This window comes from Branchiostoma floridae, chromosome 5 (assembly GCF_000003815.2).
Source record: "Branchiostoma floridae strain S238N-H82 chromosome 5, Bfl_VNyyK, whole genome shotgun sequence".
Lineage (NCBI taxonomy): Eukaryota > Metazoa > Chordata > Leptocardii > Amphioxiformes > Branchiostomatidae > Branchiostoma > Branchiostoma floridae.
The window spans coordinates 24,947,643-24,975,224 of NC_049983.1; the positions used below are offsets into that span (position 1 = coordinate 24,947,643).

Consider the following 27,582-nt stretch of genomic DNA (forward strand, 5'->3'; position numbering starts at 1 on the left):
GAGAGTTACTGTCACACCTGCATATTTTGCTGTTACACTGTCGTTGGGGGGAGTGCCAAGTGCACCACTTCTGGTCTGTCAGTCCCCAGGGGCAGTAGAGTACGTCAGAGTTAGAGTTATGTAGGGATGGTTCCCTGCTGCATGTAGCTGTGTGTGCTGTGGTGTTGTACTAGTGGGGTTGTGGCACGCACTGTGTTTGGTGTCAACAAGCAGGATAGGACTAGTGGCAGTAGACATGGATGTGTGTGTCGCACGGACAGGCGAGTTAGACGTTGGTGTTTCGCTGTAGCAAACGTAAGAAAGCATGCCGACATTTCCCTCTGGAAAGTGTTACAATCCAAGATCACAGCCACTTGAAGATTATGCATGCCTACTTGAGTCTCGTCTTATCTCTTACGGAAACACGACTTCGAGGAAATTCCTGGCCATCTTGTTTCTAAGGAATCGGTAACGGTTCGGTTCATTTCGCGACCATGAAGAGGTCAATGTCGTTCTTGCCCAACGAGATTTCTGTGTCGGAACTTAAGATCCATGGCTACCCGCTGACGGGAGGTAGGTCAAGTTCAAACACATGTGTGCAGTATGTCCATGGCTAGGGTCTGTGTGTGCATGTGTGAAGAGATGTGACTGTTTTGAATCACTAAAGTTTAGAAGGTTGGCAGTGAGGAAGGGATTGCTTAAAAGATGTCCGTTGTATTTGAAAACAGAGTGTTTGGGACTCATATATAGTAAGGTTCTCTGTTATACAACCAAAATTGTACTCACTTCCAACATTTCGATGTCTGTCAGACTCCATCATCAGGGTTATAATGACTAGGTCTGGTTCTTGCTGCTACATATATTATAGCCGATGTAGGGTGTTTGGGAATATCATTGTCAATGGATGAGGGTTTCAAACTGCAATAGTTTGAAAATATTACCCGCTGACTAGAGGTAGGTTAAGTTCAAACACATGTGTCCACGGCTAGGGTCTGTGTGTTTGAAGAAATGTGTTTTGAGTTACTTAGAAGTTTAGAAGGTCGGCATTGGGGAAGGGATAGCTTAAAACATAATGACTGCAGGAAACCGTTGTATTTGAAAATAGGGTATTTTGAAACATCAAGTCAATGGATGATGGTTTTAAACAATATTTTGAAACTATTAGGTCAAGTTCAAGCACATGTGTGAAGTATGTCCATGGCTAGGCTCAGTGTGTTTGAAGAAATGTGTTTTGATTTATAAAGTATAGAAGGTTGGCAGTGAGGAAGAGATAGCTTAAAATGTGACTGCGGTGTTATAACCGTTGTATTTAAAACAGGGTATTTAGGGATATGAAATCAGTGAACAAAGATTTTAGACTGCATGCAATGTTTTGAAAATATTACAATTTGAAAGCAAACTTCCATTGACTTGATATCCCCAAATACCCTATTGTTCAATACAACTGGGAATGGATATAGATAAAGGTCAGATAAAGGTCAACTGACGTTACTTTTCATTGCATTCATAATACCACAAAGCAGTTTATCAACTCAACTCTCTCTTTTCTGGTATTTTGAGCTCCTTGACTTGAAACTCCAAGATTTCTGACTTTCAATATAGGCTATGCTTCAGGCAAATCAAATCTTTCCCGGCTTTCCTCCAAAAACCATTTTCGTATCACTAAGTCTGGATGTTTTGTGTGTGCAAAGCTTCCTAAATCCTTAAAACCCTTGAGAAGTACAGTACAGAATTAGATAGGCATGCTTTTCCCGTGTGCTGTACACAGCAGCTTAAAGGATTCAAACGTACTGTATGAAACGGCATCTGGGGTTTTTGCTGAAGAGTCTTAGTGCTACTCTAAATTTGGTGTGCCTAGGCATATGATGTAGAACTTTGATTAAGCTGTGATTGCAACGGTTCAAAGCAACATTATTATGATCATGATAATGATGCATTATTTTCCATAATGATTTTTAGTGTTAATTTCTAATAATACTGTAACTTTCAACAGTGACTGTCACTAACTGAACAAAAGAAAAGTCAACGTATACCTTAAACCTCAACACTTTGGGGCTAATTTCTGTAACGGTTACCACAATAATAACCAGTAGCACGGTAATTACATTGTATGTATACCTGACACTCGTTTTGTCCCAAAGTGGTTTACTAACAGGCTTAATATTGACAGTTACACCATATACATTCAGGGCTGTTTCAGCATGGAAAAAAAAACATCAGAGATATAAAACAATGACTTACTGAGCTAGACTGTTTGAATTAATGACTAGGTGCGCCTTTGGGACTGAGTGAGTAAGTGAGCCTATATATAGCTCAGGTACTTACAAATGTAGAACAATCCTCAGAATCTGCCCTAGCAGGATTTATGAGGTAATCAGCATCAGCTGGTATGGCACTGCTAAATATTTGCCAGGTAAGTACCCGTGGCACACATGACTGGTCAGGCTGTGTACATAACCTGTGGTGTCACCCTGCTGGAATTACACAATGGACTGGACTGGGGGGAGTTACTGTAAATGCATTTAAGTTTGCGGGGATTTAATCTTGCTGTAGCGGGAAAAATGACTTTTCGCAGTGGTTTTAAGTTCACGGTAGCACCATGCACTGTAGTCTCTTACTGCCATGGAAAAATGTTTGTGGTGGTTTTAAGTTCGTGGTGAAGCAGCCACAGCAAAAACCGCGAACATTAAACCACTGCAAAAGTTTCTGCAGTTACAGTATGTCCTTAGGTGGGCGGATTACTTGTAAGCTAAAGGCGGCATCAAACTGTTTTCTTGGTTTGCAGATATTACAAACTTTAAAAAATCAACAAGGCATTTACATGTACAACAGTATGAAAACAAATTAAGAGGGAGGAAAATTTCAATCTAAGGCCAAAATATTTACCTCACAAAACCGTGTAATCAAGTGTACAGACTTTGCCAACCAGGTGTTTTCATGTTGACATTTCCAGTTCTGCATCGTTTACGTTGTTTTTGATGCCAAGAACCAAGAAATAACATTGGTGCCGCCCTAACAATGGTCCCTGTTGTTGTGACGTACATGTACTAGTCGGACTGGTTTTGATAGCTAATCAAGTGATCCTTCTTAACCGTCGTTTGTGTTTGTTTCTTGTTTACAGTCCCTCCCAAGCCCCAGCTCCTGTCATATCGTCGGCTGGACGATAGCGTGGTGCGACCTCAGCGACCCCACAGCAAGTCTCTTCCTGGTACCCATGATGCTCTGCTGCAGAGGTCGCCCAACCACAAGGCTCCTCCCCCTGCCGTCCCTCCCAAGCCGACCAGGAAGAAAACTCCGCCAAAAGTTCCGGAGAAGCCGCGCGCGCTCAGCCGCTCGTTCAACGGGAGCTCTAAGATCGCCACAGCCGTCCAAAATGGCCGCTCTGCCTCGGTGTCTCCGAAAGTGACCCGTTCTGCCGCGCAAAACGGCGGGAGTATTTGTCGAGAACTGAGGACGGACAAGACAAGACTCACAGCGGAACCCGTGCTTCTTCGCTCACCACAAAAGGCGCAGCGGAACGGCAACAACAGCATGGAACCCGGAACATTCACAAGAGACGGACTATGGGAGAGGAAAGTGACCTCGGTGGTTGTCAACAAAGACGGGACCCTCTCCAACGGGAATATACTGGGCGCACAGCCTTATGCAGGGAGGGATAGGACTTCTAGTACTACAGGGGACCCGGCAGACACATGGCCTAAAGCGTCAGCCTGTAATTCTAAATCCTCTAAAGGACGGGTGACAGAACTGGCCAGGATGTTTGACAATGCTGGACAGACAAACACCCTCCCCAGATCAGAGCACTCTGGCACAGAGAACAGGTACGTCTTTGTTGTTCTTCAGGTGTTAAATATAGGACGGTTAATGAATGAATGAATGAATGAAGACCTTTATTGTACAGTTTTGCCCAACCAAGCTAAGTACAGGTCACAACAAGTCAAAACATGTAAAATAAGTATCACAAATCTAGTCTTACACTGTGACAGAAGTTCGGCTTCTTCTTGCTTCTTGGTAATGGTGAAAATGTAGGACTGTATGGGTTTAGCTATGGTCGGTTTGTCAATGATTACTGTGTGCACTCAGGGAAGTACATAATGTAGCTTTTGTTGGGCAGAATTTGGAGGTAAACATTGCACAGATTTCGGGTGAGAAAAGAAACTGTGGTAATTTCAGTCTACAGTACAATTGTCTGAACCATGAAATGTAAGATAAGTCTGTTGTTTGAACAAGACAGGTAAGCTGTTGTGTGTGCTCAGGGACTTATTTACAATCATGATCATTGTTATTGTTTGATAAACAAAGCACTCAGTTCAGGAAAAAAAAAACTTCAAAGCAGTTACAAGCAATGAAAGGTCAGATGATTTCAGTCGACATTTTAAAATACTTCGTATATATCTAATGTCATTTAGGACTCGTGTAATCTAGGATAGTTGATGATTACTGTTGGCGCTCATGGGTTTACTTTTGTTGGGTAAACAAAAGCTTAAGCACAGATTTTAGGAAAAGAGCAATCATAGCAATAGAAGGTGATATAATATGATTCCAGTCTACAAAATAATATCATTGTCAGTCACAAAATGTTAAATGCCAAAGGAAGTTATTTTGTACAGGAAGTTAAGACTTAACTGTGAGTGACTCATTGTCTGGGGGCAATAACATTCGGTTTGGACAGAAGACAAGAGTCTTATTTATTTGTTTATTTATTTATGGTAATAACGGATAGGTAGTCCCATTAATTAACTGAGTAACTGATTTGCAAGGTAGCCTGTACAAAATAGTAACAAGTCAGTATATGAGGATTTAACTTAACATAAATTAAATGAATGGGCTAGACACATTTGAGTCCAAGACCAGAGCTATTTTTAATTCCTCCTGAGGCTGAGATCATTTTGCCAAGCCTTCCTTCTTAGAGTTCGGCTGTAAAGTCCTGTTTTAGATTTATGTGTTCCCAAATTTGTCCCAACTCACTGAGTACAGAGCTGCATTGTATTTAGCCATCTCACTCACCCACTCATGCAGGAAGTTCATTACAGGCATTACAGGAATGCAACTTAAATCCATTATCTAGTGCAATGATTATCATGATCGTTTGTAATACTCTGACAAAGTATTTGGACAGCATGAAACAGTCCTTTCTCAGCTTATATTACATTGTTTATTTTTACTCTTAGGACTCTAGCTCTCCCAAATCCCTAATATTTCAGGGCTTATAAAATGTCTAAAGCTTTCATACAATCATGTATATTGGCTGAATCAGTGACTGTGAAAGGATTTTGAAGTGACGTGTGAACAACTTGTAGCCTGGTATCCAGCCGTAATATAGCTCCCGAGTCTCTTCTCTCCTCTTTGCAATTAGAGAAGAGACTCGGGAGCTATATTAAGGCTGGATACCAGGCTAAACAACTTGAGTGTGCTTGTTATTGTTAAGCCTTACTTTTTAAGGCAGATGAGGAACTACCAAAGTCAAACCAATATCCAGTAACAGCAAAACAAAGTCTGTCTGGGGTGCTATGACAGTCTCTGGTAAATTCTGACTACCTGAGCTGATGCATGTACTTTGAAAGCAGAACCGTAATGGTTGTATAAAAGGAGTCAAGACATGGATCATTTCATACTTCATAATGAATCATATCACTATCAGCAGCATGGTTTCAGCAGAACATAATAGAATCATGAACATGTCTGGTATGTACACTGTAATGACAGTGGCTGATATAGCCTTTGACAGCCTGAATAGGCTTAAATGAATACACTCAGGTATATACAAAATCGTTGGTTCTCATTTTCACAAGTTCTGAAGAGAACTCCATTTCCTGTCTACGTATACTCACATGCACATAGCACAAACACAGGTAAATAGTGGCGAAAACATTCAATGGGTACTTGTAAACATCAAGTACTTGTAAGCAGAACTATTGGTTATAATAGGCATAAAAACACGGATCATTTTCTACTTTATCTGGCTTATGAATAGAGAAAAGAGGAAGGAAAAGGAGCAGCCATACAGGTGTTTATTACACTGTCAGGTCACCTCAGGTGAGTTGTTGGCAGGTGACGTGATGTAAGACCAAGGTGAGACAGGGGAGGTTAGAGGGGTCTGCATGGGATTTCCCCAGGTGGTTATACTCATTGGTACATTGTATATGACTGTTCAGTATCCAATCTACTTGGAGATAGCTTGTGATAAGGCCATATTAATTTCATTTCTTGGTTGTCACATTTTTGCAGTACCTGGAAGGTGAAATATTAAGGATGATAATTAACAACAGGCAATGTGGTATGGCCATTGATAAATCTTATAGATGTCATTTAGCATCTACAATGTATATAACATTTCCTGAATTGTATATGAGCGCTGGTCTATTCATTAAATCAGAAGAAATTTTTGCAGGACTATAGGGAGGTGAGATAAACAATGATAGAGAAAAGGAAGTGTCATAGACCCATTAGTGTCATGTAGCATTTGAGAGTTGATACCTTTGCTGAATTTTAGGAGTGCTGGTCTTTTTTTTAAATAAGAAAAATAATGAAGCAGGAATGTCAGACAATCAAGCTTTTACTAACTATTAAGAATTGGGTTAGCCTCAAAGGCATTGCAAAGTTTTATTTATGATTATGAGAGTCGAGATGTAAGTTGTTTTTTGCCTGATCTCTTGGAGGTCAGCAATCAGATCTTAAACACATCCCGCAACGTCAAATCCTTGCAAGACAGGGAACAATAGACGCTAAACCGGATAGAGAGAGGGGGAGTCCTTTCTGAGAGAGAATGGTTAAGAGTTCTTTTCATAAGAAACTGGGTCAAGTGTGGGCCCAAGTTTACACAGTATTACATCATTCTTCTGATCTACATAACAAAATGTCTGACTCATTATCTGAATCATTATCGGCCATGCAGAAAATCTGATATTTGGCACAACCACAGGCTGAACTTCATGGTGAGAAATGCCTTCGATGTTTGTTTTCTGCAATACAATTTGTATGTCATTCTGGTATAACACCTGCCTTCTTTTGGCTTAATTTTCACAAATTGCAATTTCATGATGCTCTCTGCTTTCTGCAAATTGCTAACTGGAGCTGCCTTGGTATTTCAAACAAGCTTTTATATATGAATTATGCAACCAATGAAAGCTGAAATATGAGACCAATTCTGCATCAGAAACAAGTCCTTTAAATGCTAAATTTATTACAGTCTCTCTTGTCATGTTTATGAAGGTTGAATCCAGGTAAACAATATTTACATTTTATAAAAACAAATGCACCCATCACTTTTCTTTAACATTTACTGAATGAACATGGTCTTACATCTCTTGTCATACAAAAATGTACAATGTCATGATAATCTTCAATCATTGCTATGTCAGTATGTGCAATGTACTGTCCAAGTCTGCCGGGTTGACTGTTATGTATTTGACCGGTCAGAGGTAGACTCCAGGGCAGTCAGTGGTATGATGTACTACAGAAGTCACATGGGAATGCCATCTGATAACGCAGGCCAGAGTTATGGTGATATCTGCCATATTTCTGCTGTGAGTCCTGGCTTGTAACTGGGGCATGTATGGTCTGTGTGTTCTAACAGGGAAACCAGTGCTGCATGGAAACACAGGCTCTCAGGTATTCTACTTACACTACATAGGTTTGGAATGTTGTGAGCAGGTTGTGTGTGTTTGAAAGGGTAAACCATTGTAATGGTGTTTGCAAATCAAAGCTGAATGTTTGATCAGTTTGAATAATATGATAAGCTATGTACTTGAAGCATGATTGCACCTTTATTCTACAATAACCTGCATATATTTTACATTTTCAACTCAAGTTCCCAGAGTTATTAGTATAATGTTGATAAATCTAAGCTATACGTTTTAATCCAGTACTATAACTTAAGCACATACTTGAAACATTCTGTATAATGGATATTTACTTTTAATTGATTGGCTGACAATTCCAATGATTGAGTCCTAAATCACTCCATGGAGAGATTCATGCATCGGGTATCTTTTTCTGGTATGAACTGAACAACCAAAATAGGTTCAATTGACTTTGTAGGTGAACATGGCGTTTGTTTTGAATGTTTAGACCAAAAACTCCAAACAAGTAAGGGTTGCCTTTGGACTTTTACCCGGACTTTAAACATGACTGCATTTTTGAACCACGTTCTTTCAGTAATTTGTTTAGCATTTCTGGCCATTCCTCTGCCTTTCTGGTATGGTCAGGGTTCTGGCCAGGATTTCATGAATAGGGTAGTTGGAATGGCATGGTGGCAAAGTGACCATTCAGGAGATTGGTGTGGAAGGGGGTCTTGGTCCTAAATCCACAGTGAGATTTTGAAAATTAATATAGAGTTAAAAGTTTGTTTGAACCTTTGAACCTCTGTTAACATCACATGTAATTTGAAGGATTTTTTTGTCTGTTTTGAGTGGCAATTATCATCATTTTTCATTGTTCAGACATTGATTAGACATTGTTGAACAAGCAAATGATAGCAAAGCACCACTATACAATAGTTAGAAATTAGTTTAGTGGCCTTTATTTTAGGGTATTGGTCACAAATTCTAGCATAGTAGCCTACTACATTTGTGTGCTAAAATGCACTAGCTAGAGTTACCCTATCCATGTTTGTGAGCTACCCTTAAAGGCCGAAAGTGATGAGTATATTAAGTTCCGTCCATGTTTGCCCAGTGTTATGTAGAGACAGCCGTTCTGGTCTCATTGATGAGTTTTTTCTTCCCATAGAGCATTTTTGTCAGTTATGAACCTGTGACGTTCTTTGAATTATAATTTGTTTAGCATTTCTGGCCATTCTTGTTCCTCTCTGGTTCCATGTTTGTGATCTATAGACAGTGATCATATATATTAAGTTCCCCCCATGTTTGCCCAGTGTTATGTAGAGACAGCTGTTCTCCCTAACATAGCAGGCTGGCTGGCACCCGGGGTAGTTCTGGTCACTGCAAACTGGGAGGAAAGACAGCAAAGTTTAGGTTATCATTTTGAAACAAAATTACAAAAAAATTTAAAGGGTTCACCATTTTGGATTGTCATGTTTGCCCAGTGTTATGTAGAGACAGCTGTTCTCCCTAACATAGCAGGCTGGCTGGCACCCGGGGTAGTTCTGGTCACTGCAAACTGGGAGGAAAGACAGCAAAGTTTAGGTTATCATTTTGAAACAAAATTACAAAAAAATTTAAAGGGTTCACCATTTTGGATTGTCATGTTTGCCTAGTGTTATGTAGAGACAGCTGTTCTCCCTAACATAGCAGGCTGGCTGGCACCCAGGCAGTTCAGGTCACTGCAAACTGGGAGGAAAACACTGCACAGAGAAAAGCAGAGTTTAGATTAGTGATTTTAGACTTCAAGGTTAAAGACCTGGCCTGCCATTTTGGATTGTCTTTTTGAAAATGAAAGGGAATGCTTCTGCCTTCAATGTTATGTTTAGAATGAATGTTGAGAAACACAGTGTACAATGTAGATTGTTTAGTAACTGTTGTTTATTTTTTTTAATTGAAACATGAATGGTATACTTCCTTCTTTAATACAATGTAATATATTGGTTGCTAGACATGTACAGTCATACCATTGAAAGCAATATTTGATCTTAAGAATAAATGTTGTGTCTGTTCTCTGTGCCAGTATTTCAGGACCTGTTCTGCTTTTTAGACTTTCACCACCAGAATACAGTATAATTTTTTTTCTAATTTAAAAGAATTTTTTAGGTTCTAGTCACTGTAATACCATAATTTATCATAACAATGGCAGTGCACACTAGTCTAACATTACTGTTGGTATGATGTTTCTAGCATCAATGCAGGCATTAAGGGCCTGGCTTCTGGTGACTGACATGGACAACCAAATCGTGTTTAACGGTGTAAAAAGTGTTATACTCAATTCTCTTCCACCCAGCCTTGTCTGCCCGATGACCAAAGAGCGAAAGCGGAGCAGCTCTGACAGCGGGTACCCACGACTCAGTGAAGCAGACTCCACCAGAAGCACCAGTGTGGCCAGCACAAGCAGCTTCCTCAGAAACACACACTAACCTTAATTCTCTCTGTCCAATATTTTCTAAGTCCACCACTTGTACCCAGACATCCCTGGCAATTTGGTAACATAAATTGGCAGTCGAGGGAGGCATTCTTTTGTACTTTGACAGCTATAATTACTGTGAAATTACCATGGCAGTGCACACCATAGTGTAGCATCACTGCTGGTATGATGTTTCGAGCATCAATGCAGTGTTAAGGGCCAACTTTGCAAGGGTGACTGACATTGTGTTTGTCTCTATCATCATTTTGATGTTTATGCCCCTCCCCCCTAGCCTTGTCTGCCCGATGACCAAAGAGCGTAAGCGCAGCAGCTCAGACAGCGGTTACCCGCGACTCAGCGAGGCAGACTCCACCAGAAGCACCAGTGTGGCCAGCACCAGCAGCTTCCTCAGCAGTGGGGAGGATTCGGAGGAAGAGGACAGCGGAGATGGGGACTCCACCCCGGAAGAGGAAGAGGAGTTGAAGGAGGAAGAGACGAGTGAAACCTCTCAGGTTTGCAACATCAATTCATTAATCTTTTGTTAATAGTTTCGTGAGGTTGGTACGTCACTGACTAAAAAGGCTCTTTTTTCACAACTATCAAATGTTAACCTTGAATGTTACGCTTTAGTTTAAGTCATAACCCTGCAAGAGGAAGAAACATTGAAGGAGGTAGAAATGAGCGAAACCTCTTAGATTTGCAACTTGAAAGCATAATCTTCTGTGAATTATAAGATTTATCAGGTTGGTTGGTAATATCACTGAATTATGAAGAGACATTTTTTCTTTTGGCATTGCTTTGGATATTTTGAATAACTTCCTAGTAGAATGTTACACTTAAGTTTAAGTCATAACCCTGCAAGAGGAAGAAACATTGAAGGAGGAAGAAACAAACCAATTCCCTTAAGTAGATTTGATAATCTTGAAGACTTAGTACAGATTAAGAAAGAAACACTTATGATCAGTCTGGTCACAAACTTTTGGAAAGAGGCAGTTTTGGTTTTTCAGGATCCGTTTCAGTTGTGTTTTTTTTGTTCACATTAAGTTTGTTTTGATTTTCACTGCACAAAGTCGTGTTTGTTTTTATTTACTTTTTTGTGGTTTTGCACATTTTCACTTATTTTTGTTTGTTTTGCTTCACCTTGTTTATGTTATTTTTATTTTGTTTTATTTATTTATTTCTAACCAGCAAGTAAACAAACTTATTTCACAGTCAGAGCAGGAAGTGATAGAGAGAGAGAATGAGAAAGAGAATGAGGTTGAGGAGAAAGAGAAAGTGATTGCAGAGACACAGGAAGAACAGGAAGTCTCAGCCAAACCCGCGGAGGAAGAAAAAATAACCGAGTATATTCAGCGTCGTCAGCCTTCACAGAAAAAGTGGCGAACGCGACGCACTACGATTAGACGACGTGTCACGAAGGCATGTTTGGGTGACAGTATAGTCAGAAACTTTATGATATTCCTGGTGACTGGTGTAAGGTTTAAGAAAATGTAGGGTAGACCACGGGTATACTGTCTGCCGTTGGCAGGTCTCCATCATTTTCCCCCATTTTTCTTTTTTTTAAAGATATTTTCCTGCTGAGAGTTAAGTATCTTCCACTCAACATTTGGTGCGTGAGAAAGAAAAGAGTTTCTTATTATAACAGCAGACACTTTATTTTTGGAAAGTCATTTTCCAAACTTTGGTCAAATTCAAAATTTTTATTACTTAATATGCATCAAAGTTTTAAATGTCATTAGAAAGAGTATTTTCTCCTCTACATTATGGTGTTTTAATTTTTGTCATAGCGCACACGGTTGTCCAGATATATGACTTTAAACATTGCCCAGCCCAGTGGTCTGAGCAGAAGGGCCCATAGTCCATTACCCCAGACCACTGGTCCTACAAAGCTGGCCCAGTGGTCCAAGAGTTGACAGACCACTGGTCAGGAAAGGGAGGCCCACTGTGATGCACACCCAGGATAGACTGTGAAAATGCATGAATTAATGAGCTGATGGTCTGTTTCTTGTAGTATTGGTATGTGAATATCTCAAGACACTTGAATTTGGATTTAAAGAACATTTTTTGGTGTTTGGATAGGAAATGCTAAATGAAAAAGATAATTAGATTTTGGACCACCTATCATTAAGTATGCAAATGAAGTTCATATTAGGATGATAAATGAAGATATCATTATGCCAGAATTCCTTTGTGTTTGGTGATAATGACTTGATAATTACAGTGCATGTTGGTTAGTTGGGGCCAAATGATTTAAAGCTATAATTACACTAATTAGGCCCATATTTGCATAATAAACGAGGGAACAAAGAAAATACTACCACTTTCAGAAACAAGTGATGGATACTATATGGTAAAGATATACCAAGCTTTGCTGAAACAAATGTCACATGGTATAAAGATTTTAAGCTCTGCTAATTCATTTGCATAATCAATGAGGAAATAACATAATCCTTAGTTTTTAGTGATGGGGACTTGATAGTGACAGCTTATTGGATTGTTGGGGCTTAATGTTTCATAGTGTAGGTTAAATTGAGTGTCACCACATGATATAAGCCCTGCTAATTTAGGATTCAATCTGCATAATTAATAAGGAAATGCCAGAACTTCTTAATTGTATGGTAATGCAAAGTTGATCGTTACAAGATCAAGTTGGATGAATGCATTAACATGAAAATCAGACTACTAGTAAATAGGACTTCATTTGCATAGCAAGTGAGCTTAATCATTGAGTTAATGAGCCAATGCTATCATGTTTCTTTGTGACTGATTCCTTATATGTGTTAAGTGTCAGCTTTTCGGATTACAGTATTCATGCAGCTTGGTTAGAAAAGAGTAACTGTAAGATGAAAGTTGTCCTGATTAGGACCTCATCTGCATAAATAATGAGGAAATGCTATGATTATCATGTTGTAAATGATGAGGACTTAATTAATAATTAGGGCAAAAGTACCTTTGGTAATGACAAAGGCCCTGAGATTCCAGTTGTTCTAATTAGGCTACGTTTGCATATCAAACAACAATATGCCTTACATGTAGTTACTTAATTATTTGGTGACTACTTCATAATCACTGCATCTGAGACTTAAGTATTTGCAAATGCTGTTAAGTACAAATGATGTCAATTAAGACATCATTTACAAACTCCACAGCTGGACTTTATCATTGATCTTGGCCTAGCCTACAAACTTTTCTCCTTACATATTCCATTATTGCCAAACAGCCAAACACTGCTAGAATGCTAGTATGACCAGTAGCTATTAGAACTGTCCTGGGGTTTACAGACCACATTTGTTTGTTTTAGGATCACACAGCATGACATGTGTTTGTAACAGGTTATTCCCAGATGGTGCCATTTAGTACATGACATGTAAGGCAGAGGGAGTGGAGAAAGAGAGCCCCTATGGACTCCACATCTGCTTTATCAGTACAGAATACTCTTGCATTGGGATTTCTCTGCTGATGGTTGATTCTTACTTGAGAGGCAAAACACAGTAGTGGGATTCAGTTTTACAAAGATCATCAGCTATCAATAGTTACGTTATAATGAACTTCAGTTCAGTTCAGTGCAAGTCATATATTGCACTGAAGTACATTATATTTATAAACAGATTGAATAGCAGTTCTCCTGCTTTTTATCTTAATCCTAAAATGTCTTTAGATGATTTGATAAGGTTTAAGTTCTAATTGTTCATCTCCAGTCAAATGGGGTAGAGTAAGACTGGCAAGCACATGTTTTGAGACAGTGGTCCATGGTAACTGTGTCATGGGTTTGAGTCAGGGTTAATTTGGCGTGATCCCCAGGTCACCACCTCCCCTCCACTGGTGAACTGCCAAAGAGAATTAGAGTATCATGTAACATTACCTTCTCCTTTGATGGCATGAGTAGTAGAAAGCTGGGTCACTGGAAAATGGGGGGAAATTGACCAAATTCTACTAATTTTGAGATACAGAGTCTGATAGAAACTACACAAATGGCAACCACTAGAACTATATGTATACTTCTCTGGAGTTCAACTACATTTGATAAACTTACAGAAATATTTTTTAATCAAGTATACATTGGAGGGGTGAAATGGACTGTTGCAAGGTACAGATGTCCAGAAAGCCAAATGATACCAGTAGCTGAGAAAGAAACCACATTGATGTGGTCTAGTAGCATTCATTCATTCAGTACAAAACCAGTATTTCTTGCTTGTCTGTTCTAAAAATATTGGACCTGAAAAAAATCAGCAGACCGAATTTTGGACTGATATCTTAAAATGAGCAGAATACCAGCAGGCAGACTAGTTACATTACACATGTTGTGGCTTATCGGTCCATTATTTCAACAGTCAAGTGGCTTATGGATTAAAAATTTGTGTTTCCTGTTTTAGTGATGAAAAAATTAGGGTCAGTAGGAGGGAATATCTTTTTTTCTTGTAACTTTTTTTTTGCCTGGCCAAAACTCTAGTGCGACATACGGTCAAACCTGTATTAGCAGCCAACTTTGTATAGTGCCCACCTGGCCATTGCGGTCACTTTTTGTTCAGTTGGTCCCTTGGATCTTTTCCATTGACCTAAGCATTAAGTCTATAGTGGCCGCTTGTACCACGCTGCCACGGCCACACGATTTCCGGTCCCCTAGATACAGAAACAGTCTGCCTATTGCGACCAAAGGTCATCCGCTGCGCCAAGTTTGAAATCCTAGTTTGCAAGGATTTGGAGTTCCCCACAGGGTTACTTATTTGAGCCATAGTGGAAGGCACACATGCATTGGACATTAGAGTGCAGGTCTTTTGCAGTGAATTTACCAACATTGCGCATGGCAATATCAATCATTTCTGGTAGATTAACTTTGGCGGGGTCAGTTTTGAGATGATCGAGACAATGTTACTTGGTGAGAAAGATTTGTGGGTACAGAAATCATGTATTGTATAACTTATCGCTCATGATCAATTGATCAGCATTTATAGTGCCTCTATAGTGGCCACATTTCTCTAGTCCCTTGAGTGGCCGCTATAGACAGGTTTGACTGTATTACAATACAGTTGAATAAAGTTAACTGAAATGTATGAGGACACTAAGTATCTTTCAATGTCAAACTAGAATGTTGTGCATAATAGAAACATGTACATTTATCGTTCATTGGCTAGGGCAAGCAGTAGGAAGCAGGCTTAATAAAAGCTCTAACTGGAAGCTATGTGTAGACCAATAGGTGAAAAGCAAGAGTGAAAATAGTGAAACTCATCAAACATACTTTCTTACAATTTGAAGAAAAAAATGTTATGTAGCGTTTTAGTAAATAATAAATTTGTCTTTCCCAGCAACTGTTTTTCTATGACACTGACACATTTCAGTTTTTGTCCGTCCCTATGTGATATATATGTACAGGTATATATAGCTATGTAGCAAGTCTTGGAAGGCATAACCATGATTAGGGATTGATGTTACAAAGACAAAGTCAAAATATGATTCAAATGAAAGTCGAAAGCCAATATTGTTGGTTTTCTTTGTTATATCTATCATTTAAGACTTTAATGATTTTTCATGATGTTTTTTTTTTGGAGGGGGGGGGGGATTTTTTTAAAGGAAATATCCATCCTCAACCTAAAATGGAACCAACCGTTCATACCTGGCCTTACAAACTCTATAAGATCTATGAAAAGAACTGACAAGAGATACTCTGGTTCTCAGGCCTGCTGGTTCTGGAGAAATGTACACAGCGCAGGGACAGCCTTGGGATTTGAGTTTGGCCTTTGTGACCCTAACAGCTCACAGGCATGGTAACCTCTTCTTGACCCTTCTGCCAGTGCCCTAGAAAGGGTGAAAGTTATACTGGTCCGTGACTATCTGATTTTAGCTTGGCCACCACTTCTGTCTCCAACATTTGAACTCAGCCTTACAGCTGCATGGGGGTAGTGACTCTTCCGCTTTGGTTGGAGAAAGTCATATTTTTTTCTGTCTCATTTTGGTCAGTTGGTAATGGGGTGCATAGGAAAATTATAATGATTTAGACTCAATTTAGGGTAGTCAATTTCATTGTGGAAGACCTGTCTGGAATTCCAGTGACTGTTTGTAGTGAAAGGTATGCTGAATCAATATAGCAGCATTGACAGAAAAGTACATTTTAGACAATTGTTTCAAATTTATTATTATTATTAACATTTACTGTAACACTATCTTACAATATCCTACATGATGGTCTGACAGAAAAAAGTTAAATTTGCCTCCTCTCCTGCCAGAGCCAATTGGTTTGTCACAGTTGAACTGAGAATGTTGGAACATGTCATGTGATCACAGCCAAGAGCTGCTTTTTTTAAAAAAATTGATTCCCTTCTTGGCCTGTGCCCCATTGACACATAAGGCCACAGCAAGTAAATTTTATGGATGACATCAGCGCGCGCATTAATTTTCGCCTGATTTCAGGAAAAAAACAAGATTTTTTTCTTCTGCAGGGAGGGTCAACATGACGATAAAGTACCAAAATGAGCAAATATATTGTGTTGTAGCCTCATAATTGTACTTGTAGAAGTGACCCCTACGAGGTACCCAGGACTGTAGTTGTAGTAATAAGACTTATTGGATAGTTGTAAAAGTGACACCAATATGGAAGCCATGAGTGTGGTTACTAACTTTGTTGGTGATGCCAGTCTACCACACTAGTGTCACTTTTACCACACCAGTACATGTATTGAATACAGGAATGAATGCCTTGTTGGCTCTGATATCATGTTTTGTCCCTTTAATTCTTGTTACAACATTAATCACAACTTAATGGTGCCTATTTTTTTTAATGTAGCCATCTTGTTTTTTTTCACCCATCTTGTTTTTTTTTCGCACTATTTTGCAGTCTGCAGAGGATGTCATCCATAAAATTTACTTGCTGTGGCCTAAGTACAATCATGTACATTGTATCTCCTCATGTCACAGCAAGGTTGTGTGCTGACAGAACCTTAAACTTTGCCTCCAAACACCACTGCTGACTTGTTTGTTTTGACTTGCCTTTGAACAAAACATGAATGAACCAGCAGCACATTTGCCCAAATCATGCAAAAATTTGTTGTTGCTTTTTCCTGTTGTTGTTAGTTCTCTATCAGGAAAACAGATAGTTGACTCAAAACTAACATTTACTATAACATAAGTCATGTAGCATAAGCACACATTCAACATGTACCTCTACCATTTCCATTAGAATCTGTGTGTCTGAAGGCTGGCCCAGTGGTTTAGATTCTAGTATCAGTGGGCCAGAAGTCTTGCCCACTGGTCCAGATCTGAGCCAGACCCTAGTGGAGTCATGGAAAATTGCAGGTTACATGCCTCCTTAGCCGCCCACTGGGCAGAGTGTGCCCACTGGTCTGTGTTGTTTTAGGGAGCTGTGACCACATGGGATCATGGGGCAGCCCACTTGTCCCAGATCTTAGACCACTAGTCCTGGAATCCTACACATGTGGGCCAGGAGTCTGGCCCACTGGGCAAGACTCCCTGCCATAGTGGGCACATGGATTTTCAATCAATCATATCTAGCGTTATGAATATCACCCACAATCAATTTTCACATAAGTAAGTATCTGAGAGTGAGAGCTTTCAATTGATACCTTGCTGAAATATTTACAGTTTGCATTAAGGAATTTTCCAAATTGCTGGTGACTTTCCAAAAATAAAGTGTCTTCTGTTTTATACAATTATATCATATTTTCTTCTTCTTGGCTATTTTAATCCTAGCCACTCTTACATGTATCTTTTCCGTGGCCAAACTTCTTTTTTTTTCTCGACAATGGTTCTTACAACTATCCAATCCAACAGTCAACATAAGAAATACAGAAGACTTGACCCATTTAACACTCTGACAAAAGTTTAACCCTTGCAGGATTTCGTGTCGTTCCTGTTCTATATCCATTGCTTCACACGCAAGCAACATGCTGCCGACTAGTCATATTTTTTCCTGCAGTTTCCTCCAGAACTGCTAGGTGGCACCATTTTGACTGCAGTACCCTTAATGCCTTTTCAGAAGTCTAGGCTGCACAAGGACAGTCACGTCTTGCGCAACAGGAGTTTTCAGCGCCAGTCGTGGCGCAGGCGGTCATGCCGTAGAAAGTCCAAAAAGCCGTCTCAAAAGGCACGTGTTTATGAACTATGGAGTCATGTCAAAGATATCCAAAATGGTCAATTCAAAATCTCACTATTTAAAACAGACCAATCATACTTAAACTTGAAAATCAAATCAACGTATAATTGAGTAGTGAGAAGAAAATCTAGATGGTCAATTTGAAGTCTCAAAATTCAAAAAAGACCAATGATAATTAAACTTAAATCAATGTATAATTGAGTAGCATATAGTGCAGTAAATTTTGTATCTTCTAATCAAATACTATATTAGCTTAATGTGTGGAGGTAACAGAAAGTTTTAAAGAGTTCAGAAATCTGATGATAAAAAAAAATTCTCACTAATTCTGTTTAATTACAATCAAAGTGGGTCAATCCAAGTCTTACTGTCTGAAATCAGCTTCAGTTTGATTCAGTGTGTCACTCGAGACTGAAATCAATTATAGATTTTATTTAGATTTGCACAGAAAATTGTTTGACTGTCCAAACTGTAGATTCTGACACCTCTTAGTTCAGTAACCTGCATGTATCATGATGATTTCATTTCTCTAATGTGATTGCTCAGACAGATCAATTGATAAGTTTATGATTCAATCTGCATGAAATAATTTATGTGTATTACAAATCAAATTATGGCCGTGTAATCCCATAAATTGACTGCCCTTAAAATATCATGATCAAATATGTCTCTCTCTTCTGTCCTTATTGAAGTCCCCAGCACAAAGCTTCTCTTAATTCCTTTTTATTCCATCACAGACTGCAGCACTGTGCCACTCACTGTGCAAAACTTTGATTCTGTCATTTCATGCATCATATAAGACTTTGTACATACTTTAAAAAATCCCTTTATGCTTTTTCTCACTGGAAGGAACATCTCGTAGGCCACACCAATTCAATTTCTTGGTCTGCAGATTTTTTAAAAAAATAGTGAGCTGAAACAAGTGAAAGATCAACGTTAAAAACATTATTTAGTCTGAAGGGAAGGTCTGTACTTTGGTACATCTTAGCATTCCATGCAGTGAATATGTTGTCAGATGCAGGTTTTCACCACTGTGACAGCTTTCTGTTTTCACAATTTGCTCTGGTAGATTTTTACTTTCAAAATTGATTCATATTCCTGGGAAACAGTAAATAAATTGGTGTGACTTTGAGAATTTATGAGAACTACATGATTGTCTTTGATTGAAGGACTTTTAGAAATGTTTTTCTCTAACGTTTACAGAGGCTTGTTGCACCCCAGCAAGAAGAGGAACCTCCAAGGTCACCCATCCACAAGGTCGCGTATGAAATGTTGACCTCTGAGAGGTCGTATGTCGCGAAACTTCACCTGCTGGACCAGGTAAGAAATATTCTTGGCCCCAAGTATAGTTGTGTTCTAATGAAGCCCTAAAATCAGCCTCAAGTTCACCAAATCTCTTCTTCATTCTCTTATCTTTAGAAGTACATGTAGGTATACCCCCAACTCATTCAGTAATCCATGCTAGAAACTTTAAGATGCCCACCAACTTTGTATAAGCTGCAGGGAACGCTATAAAAAAAGCCCCATCCCAAACTTCACTCAGGCCACACCGATTTAATTTCTTGGTTCACGGATTCGCTCGCTCCTATTTTTTGGAAAAAAAAATAAAAATAAAAATTACTACTCAGCAAATTTTTACCATTAATGAAACCATTCACCAACTTTCTGGTGTAGCAAATTGGCCTTTATATAATAAGCTCCTTAAAGTGTGGGTACAGGTGCTGTTACTGTACAAAAATAGTGTTTTTGTACTTTTTTCAAGCTGAAAACTTTTTTTCTTTATGTTTTGGATTAGCCATTACCTTTACCCCAACCATTTTACAATTTTTATTTTTATTTTTATTTCGCCCTATCGCTCCATATTTTTGATGAAAAAATCCGTGAACCAAGAAATTAAATTGGTATGGCCTCACCTATATTAAATACAATACATGTACCTGATAACATCTCCCATATCTATGTAAAATTGTTACAGTACTATAATAATTGCAGTCTTCTTTCCTCATTTTGTATAGTAAGAATTTTTGTGTTTCATCCCTCGTATGATAACACTTTTTGTATGATAATCTTCCATTTATTTTGGAATCCTATATACATGTATATAAGACAGCTTACCCATCCACGTTCTGTCCCCCCAGGTGTTCTGTAAGCAGCTTGAGGAGGCGAACATCCCCGCCAACGTGGTGAGCGGGATCTTCTCCCACGTGAAGCCCATTTACCAGTTCCACCATGACTTCCTGCTGCCACAGCTGGAGGACAGGATGAAGGAATGGTCAGTAGTCTAGTATAACTACATTCTGTATAGTAGGATAGTGGTGACTCTCTCACAGTTAGGGCTGGGTACCGGTACAGAAAATTCAGGTCCAGGTCCAGTTCAGGTCCAAATGATCAGGTCCAGGTCCGGACCTGAACCTGGACCTGATGCAGTATGACTCATACCAATGGTCCATTTCACTACAAAGAGATCTGTTTGGTGGAGTTTTAGACTTACACTGACGTTTTAAAATCCTTCACCGCTTAACTGCACCTGTACGATTGGCTGTAAAACTTGGTAGAAATTACTATAAACTGTACTCTACTTCACTCTTGTTATTTTCTTCCACCTGCAAGCGCCAAAACGTGTGAATGCCTGATGAAATAATCTAAGTTAATTTTCTAATCGGTCCAACATCCGGTCCACCTAATTTTTTCAGGTCCGGTTTTTCTGGACCGGTCCAATACGAAAAACCGGTTTTGTACCGGTACACTGTACCGATACCCAGCCCTACTCACAGTAGTATAGTATAACTACATTGTATAGTAGGATAGCGGTGACTCTCCCATGTGAAGCCCATTTACCAGTTCCACCATGACTTCCTGCTGCCACAACTGGAGGACAGGATGAAGGAGTGGTCAGTAGTATTATCATTATAGTATAACTACATTGTATAGTCAAGGATAGTAGTTGACTATCTCTCCCAGTAATATAGTATAACTACATTGTATAGTAGGATAGTAGTGATTCTCCCACATCAAGCCGATTTACCAGTTCCACCATGACTTCCTGCTGCCACAGCTGGAGGACAGGATGAAGGAATGGTCAGTGGTTTAGTATAGCTACATTGTATAGTATTAGTAGGATAGTGGTGACTATCTCTCCCAGTAGTATAGTATAACTACATTGTATTATAAATATAATAGTAGGATAGTGGTGACTTTCCCACGTGAAGCCCATTTACCAGTTCCACCATGACTTCCTACTGCCACAGCTGGAGGACAGGATGAAGGAGTGGTCAGTAGTATTATCATTATAGTATAACTACAATGCAGTAAGATCGTTGTGACTCTTCAACTGAGGTTATAGACTGGAGGGATATAATAACTCGCAGTTGTCATCGAGAGAGTTCCAGATTTTGGCAGTCTGGGGAAAGAAACTGTTTTTGTTGAGAAGGACTTTGAGACTTTGAGGCACATTGTGCTTTCACTGCTTAGCACTCAGCACTAGTGAGGAAGAGGATGGAAGTTATATAGAGGCGGACCAGCTACCAGCAGACCAGCCCCCTACTGCAGTGGCTTGCACAAATGTTTGACCCAATTAACAAGGGCTACAGAAATGGAGTTGGGCACCACCCCTAAGCATCTGTTACAGATGTAAGGACAACTTTAACTTTGATTCCTGTATCCCACAGGGCTGAAGACAGGAACAAGAAGATGGGAGACCTGATGAAGAACTTTGCCCCCTTCCTGAAGCTGTACTCCCCGTACATCAAGAACTTTGACGTGTCCATGGGTCTGGTCAACTCATGGATGGGCAAACCCAAGTTTGCAGCTGTGGTGGAGGACATTCAGGTGGGTTGGTTGGTTCTATTCAGATCTCCATTGTCTATTCAGCAATGGAGGATAGAAGGATGAAATAAAGCCAGTAGCCCAGAGTTGGCAGTACAAATTTTCATGTTTCTAATAAGTGGGTCCGTTATCGTGAGATAATCTTAAACCCAGGGTAGGGCTGGACGGGTAAAATATGACTTGAGCGGGGCAAGGAGAGAGAAGCATGCTTTGTCCACCCTTTGTCCAGCCTCAGGTGACTATATACTGACTATAAGGTTTGCACCATCGCACAACGGGGCATGCCCCTATACTCTTTTACAAAAGGTGTGGTGGGTTCTTTAACGTGCGTGTTGTTTGGCTCTCCCCAAACCGGTTTGGTGGACTTATCTACATGACATTTGTACAATTATGTACCTGGAACATACCTTGTACAGAGTGTACAAAAGTCATGATTGACTGTAGTATGTGTAAACCAATTGAAATGTACCTGCCCCCCTCCCCAGATGACAGAAGAGTGTGGGAACCTAACCCTGCAGCATCACATGCTGGAGCCGGTACAGAGGGTTCCTCGCTACGAACTGCTGCTCAGGGACTACTTAAAGAAACTGCCACAGGACTCTGAAGACAGACCAGACACAGAAAGTAAGTCTTTTATAATAGATCAGTACGTTTTCTTCCTCTTTGCCTCCAAGACAGCACCTCATTCCATTGAGACAAGATTAAGAAGTTCCACAAACTCATAAAATGATAAAATCTGAAGTGCCTATAGTGACTCTGATGGTCTTATAGACGTCTAAGGCCCTTGTCAATGAGTTGAGTCACGGCAGTACAACAGAAGAAGATTGAGCAGTTTAACCAAATTCTGAAAATGATTTCCAATTCGGCACGACATTCCAACAAGGCAATGAAGAGAATCGAGAAGTTCCAGTCCACAGCTTGGCATGATACTTTTAGATAACTTGTCTTGGAAGAGGTAACATTCTTGTATGATAATCTTCAGAGGCCCTTGAGTTGATTTCGGATTCTGCGAGACATTCCAACGAGGCGATGAAGAAAATCGAGAAGTTCCACAAGCTTCTGGAGCTGCACGAGCAGCTGAATGATGTTCTCAGATCTACAATGATTATCATTAGTTTTGATAACACTCTTGTATCTCATCTTCAGAGGCCCTTGAGCTAATATCCGACTCTGCGAGACATTCCAACGAGGCGATGAAGAAAATCGAAAAGTTCCACAAGCTTCTGGAGCTGCATGAGCAGCTGAATGGTGAGGTTGATGTGGTGAGCCCCACGCGTGAGTTCCTGCTGGAGGGGAAGATCACCAAGATCGCGGCTCGGAGCGGGGAACATCAGGACAGATATCTCTTTCTGGTGAGGAAGGAAGCTTAATGCTTCTTCTATAAGTAGTGCTTAGTGTGCAAGATACTTTTTTAGCCAGGTTGTCAAGGTAGCAACCTGAGTCAAAAGCCAGATTGTACCATCAATATTTCAGGTTGCCCCACTTTCAAGTTATACTTTCTTCAAATCAGCCACTTCTCCATTATCTTTTCTTCCTGCACCTAACAGAATGCTTTGTAGCAAAATGGACCATTGTTTGGATTACTGCCCATTCACAAGTTTTCACACTCAGATCATTAGGTCCAGGTTTATGTCTGGACCTGGACCGTAACTGTACTAGAGTACATGAATTTTCTGATACTGATACCCACCCCTAACTACCAGTTTTTAAAAATCTGTTTCTCTCAGTTTAAAAATTCCTTCCTGCATGACTTGTAATGTCGGTATTTTGTTCTTTGTTTTGATAATCATTATATGACAAAAGTTGCTGCAATTCTGAATCTGATGTATTTGATAATATTTTGATAATTATTTTCCCCCAGTTTAACGACATGCTGCTGTGCTGCTCGCCCAGCCTGGTGGGGAACAGGTTCAGGGTCAGAACCAGGATGGACGTGGACGGCATGACGGTAGGGAACTTTCGGTTGCTGCTGAATATCTGTAGCACATACATGTATCCTGTACATTTAGAGTAAATTAGACTCTGTCCTTGATGTTGTCACAAGCTGATAATTGTTATAACTTGGTAAACACTAGCCTCCATTTACACAATCTCTTGCTGGCTGTAAATGACCTGTAGTTGGCAGCAACTGTAGGACTGGCCGCGATTTTAGTCAGGGTAGGTAACACCGAATATTTTTGTATTGTAATACTGTTCCCGTCCCCTGGGCTACCCCAGCCTCTAATACTAATAGCCTTTGGCTTGTTTTTGCAGACCATTCTGTATGTCTTTGACATCCAAACTGGTTAATAGATTTTTAAAATGCCAACTTGAAGGTTCTATACTATGTCATACAGTCACTGAATTTAGTTCAATTCTATTGTTACTAAATGTAATTGTGCAACTAAATTGATTGAGGTTTGTTTAAGTTTACATGACAGAATCTAATGCAATGATTACCCCACTACAGGTGAGTAAAGGAAACAACCCAGAGGAGGACACATTTGTGGTCCAGGCTAGACAACGGGCTCTGGAGCTGTACGCAAGGTCGGGGGACAACTTGTGTCATCAATCATAAACTGTTCTTTCCGTGTTTAAAGTCATGTCAACAAACTCTGTCAGGTTATATCTGCCTACTGCTACTTCCTTTAAACAAAATTGTTTCTGGTTGTGTGTCTTTAGTACATGTAAGTCTTTGTATGTCCAAGTCTTGTCTGACTTGACTGTAATATTGTGATGACTTATCTGTACAATTGATATTTTCTTTGCAGTACACAAGAAGAAAGAGATGCATGGCACAAGGTAGGAACAGAAAAACATTTACAATACATATAATACAGTAACTATATATACTATATATGTGTACGTACTTAATTTTGCGATCTGCATGTTGATAGTAAAACACTTTTCTTTGTATTAACACACAGACTTGTCAGCAATTAGACATAATATTTTTGTTCCAGGCCATCCAGGATGTTATAGATGGATACCAGCTGATTAAAGGCCAGATCAAGAGAGAAGAGGACCAGAAATTACCAGAGGTAGTGACCTTCTGTACAATGTACACATGAACATGTCTTGTATTTGCACTGAATTTCTTAAGGATTCAATACATGTAATACTATGTGCACAATATATTACATACTAACATAGCTCTAAGGACGTCACGTGTCATGATGTACATGTACATGAAAACAGTTTTTACAGTGAAACTCCAAGTTGATAATGTCTTTACATTGGAAAGTATTGAGCCTTAGCTTGAAAGTATTGAGCCTTAGCTTGAAAGTGCATCTGTGTTGGTAGAAGTCATTATTGAACTTAGTTTAACTGTAATATCCAACACAAAAAAATTGACCCAAAATTGCTTTTCAGTTGAAAATTTGGCTGAGTCCAATTTTTTGTGTTGGATATTACAGTTAAACTAGTTCAATAAGTATTGAGCCTGTTGTTTTAACTGGTTTGAAGATTGTACAGTTATCACATCTTAGCTAAGACTGAGCACACTCTCTTCTGAATTCGACTATTCATTTCAAATCAAAACAGTTTACTTATAGTTATTTGAAACAATGTGTAACAATTGTACAAATGTAGTGCTCACAACACAAACATAAAATACCTTCTGTATTCCAGGAGGTCAGTGCAAGTGAGTTGGGGAAGCGAGCGCCACAGTGGATCAAGGATAACGAGGTGACGATGTGCATGAGGTGTTCCCAGGCCTTCAACGCGCTCAAGAGGAGGAGGCACCACTGCAGGGCCTGCGGATGGGTGAGACATCTGCTTCATTTCATCTTTACTTACTTACTTATCCTCTCCATCCCATGTGGGACATAAGGCTGTGATAAGTTTCCTCCACTGGGGTCTGTTCTGTGCTAGGAGCTGAGCAGCATCCCAGGGGATCCCAATGGCCGCTAGGTCTGAAGCCACAGTACGTCTCCATGTAGTTTTAGGACGTCCCCATTTTCTCTTCCCCTCAGGGGCCCAATGTAGAGCAACTTTGGGAATACAGATCCGACATCCGCAGAACATGGCCCAACCATTTCAGTCTTCTGATGGCAATTTCAGTAGACAACTGAAGACAGCTTTCATCTTTGAGACACATTAATCTTTCTTATCAGTACATGGACATTTATAGTAAATATTAGGCAAGATGTTAGCCTAAAAACAGAGCGCTGGAAGGAAAAAATATGTGGACGTTCCAAAGGAAACATTAAAGCAAGATTTTAGCTTCAAAACAGAGGGCTGGGAGTATAAATTTAGTAATATTCTCGCCCCCTGAAACTGTGCCTATCAATACGTTTCTGAAGGTTTATCTGGCGTACCAATATCAACGCATTCTTCCAGTTCATTCTAGTAATACTGAAGAAGAGTGATGGATGTCACTCAAAATGGCCAGAAATGATCTCCGAATCTTGCTCATTTGCAGAGACTGAGTCGTCCTTAAAGTTGTGTCTATCAATAATTGAATTTACTGCCCTTTTCCTCACTCAGAATTGTTGTGCAATTAACAGAAAGTTAACTTTTGCTTTGCTGCATTATTTCAGGTGGTGTGCAGAGGATGTTCTAACTACAAAGAGAAGCTGGAGTACAGCAGGGAAGTCTGTAAACACTGTTTCTTATGTTCCAGGTTGTGTGCAGCAGATGTTCTAACTACAAAGAGAAGCTGGAGTATAGCGGGAAGACAGACAGAGTCTGTAAACACTGTTTCTTCATCCTGAAGAGGGTTAGGCCGCCAAGTGTGGAGGAAGAGAGTGAGAAATCTAAAGGGGTTCTAGAGGTGAGGGGATCTTACAATAAACTTCTTTATGTAATATGTAACGTTATATAGTTTATGACTCACCAGGCATATAGTTTGTGACTGGCAGTTTATTTGTTTGTGTTTATTTTGCTTGCGTGTGCTGAATACAGATTCTACTAGTCAGGTAAGTGAATTGAGGGTAGAATGGACAGATGGATGGATGGATGGATGGATGGATGGATAGAAGGAAGGAAGGAAGGAATAAATGAGTGAATGAACCAAAGAATGGCTATGTTTTCCCAGCTCCATGCAGCGGAGGCAGGCGGTGAGATGTCCGGGTACCTGCACATGTTGGACCGGGACAGGAGTGAGTGAATGAACGAAGGAGTGAATGAATGAATGACTGTTGAATGTCCCCCCAGCTCCATGCAGCCGAGGCAGGCGGTGAGATGAGTGAGTGAATGAATGAATGAATGACTGTTGAATGTCCCCCCAGCTCCATGCAGCCGAGGCAGGCGGTGAGATGAGTGAGTGAATGAATGAATGAATGACTGTTGAATGTCCCCACAGCTCCACGCAGCGGAGGCGGGCAGTGAGATGAGTGAGTGAATGAATGAATGACTGACTGTTGAATGTCCCCACAGCTCCACGCAGCGGAGGCAGGCGGTGAGATGTCCGGGTACCTGCACATGTTGGACCGGGACAGGAGTGAGTGAATGAATGAATGAATGACTGTTGAATGTCCCCACAGCTCCACGCAGCGGAGGCAGGCGGTGAGATGTCCGGGTACCTGCACATGTTGGACAGGGACAGGAGACGATGGAACAGACACTGGTTTGCCCTGTCAGCTGACGGGATGGTTCTGTATGTGTACAAGGCACATCAGGTGAGCAGAACTGCATAATCTTGTTTGTGCAATGTTTTTGTAATCAAGCTTTCTGGGGTTTTTTTC

The 27,582-nt window shown here is 40.0% G+C and overlaps 1 protein-coding gene across 1 annotated transcript in view; it reads left to right on the top strand.

Annotated features, from left to right (window-relative positions):
• Window positions 1–27,582, top strand: part of LOC118416349 (FYVE, RhoGEF and PH domain-containing protein 4-like) — a 57,801-nt gene that overhangs the window by 28,404 nt on the left and 1,815 nt on the right. Inside the window, exons 5-20 of the mRNA XM_035821441.1 lie at window positions 3,101–3,800; window positions 10,283–10,502; window positions 11,203–11,409; window positions 19,295–19,411; window positions 20,230–20,363; window positions 21,760–21,919; window positions 22,402–22,540; window positions 23,063–23,268; window positions 23,778–23,864; window positions 24,366–24,442; window positions 24,667–24,697; window positions 24,859–24,936; window positions 25,526–25,660; window positions 26,520–26,669; window positions 27,275–27,337; window positions 27,382–27,516. Of these exons, the coding sequence (XP_035677334.1) occupies window positions 3,101–3,800; window positions 10,283–10,502; window positions 11,203–11,409; window positions 19,295–19,411; window positions 20,230–20,363; window positions 21,760–21,919; window positions 22,402–22,540; window positions 23,063–23,268; window positions 23,778–23,864; window positions 24,366–24,442; window positions 24,667–24,697; window positions 24,859–24,936; window positions 25,526–25,660; window positions 26,520–26,669; window positions 27,275–27,337; window positions 27,382–27,516 (2,639 nt within the window). The remainder of the gene's footprint in view (window positions 1–3,100; window positions 3,801–10,282; window positions 10,503–11,202; window positions 11,410–19,294; window positions 19,412–20,229; window positions 20,364–21,759; window positions 21,920–22,401; window positions 22,541–23,062; window positions 23,269–23,777; window positions 23,865–24,365; window positions 24,443–24,666; window positions 24,698–24,858; window positions 24,937–25,525; window positions 25,661–26,519; window positions 26,670–27,274; window positions 27,338–27,381; window positions 27,517–27,582) is intronic.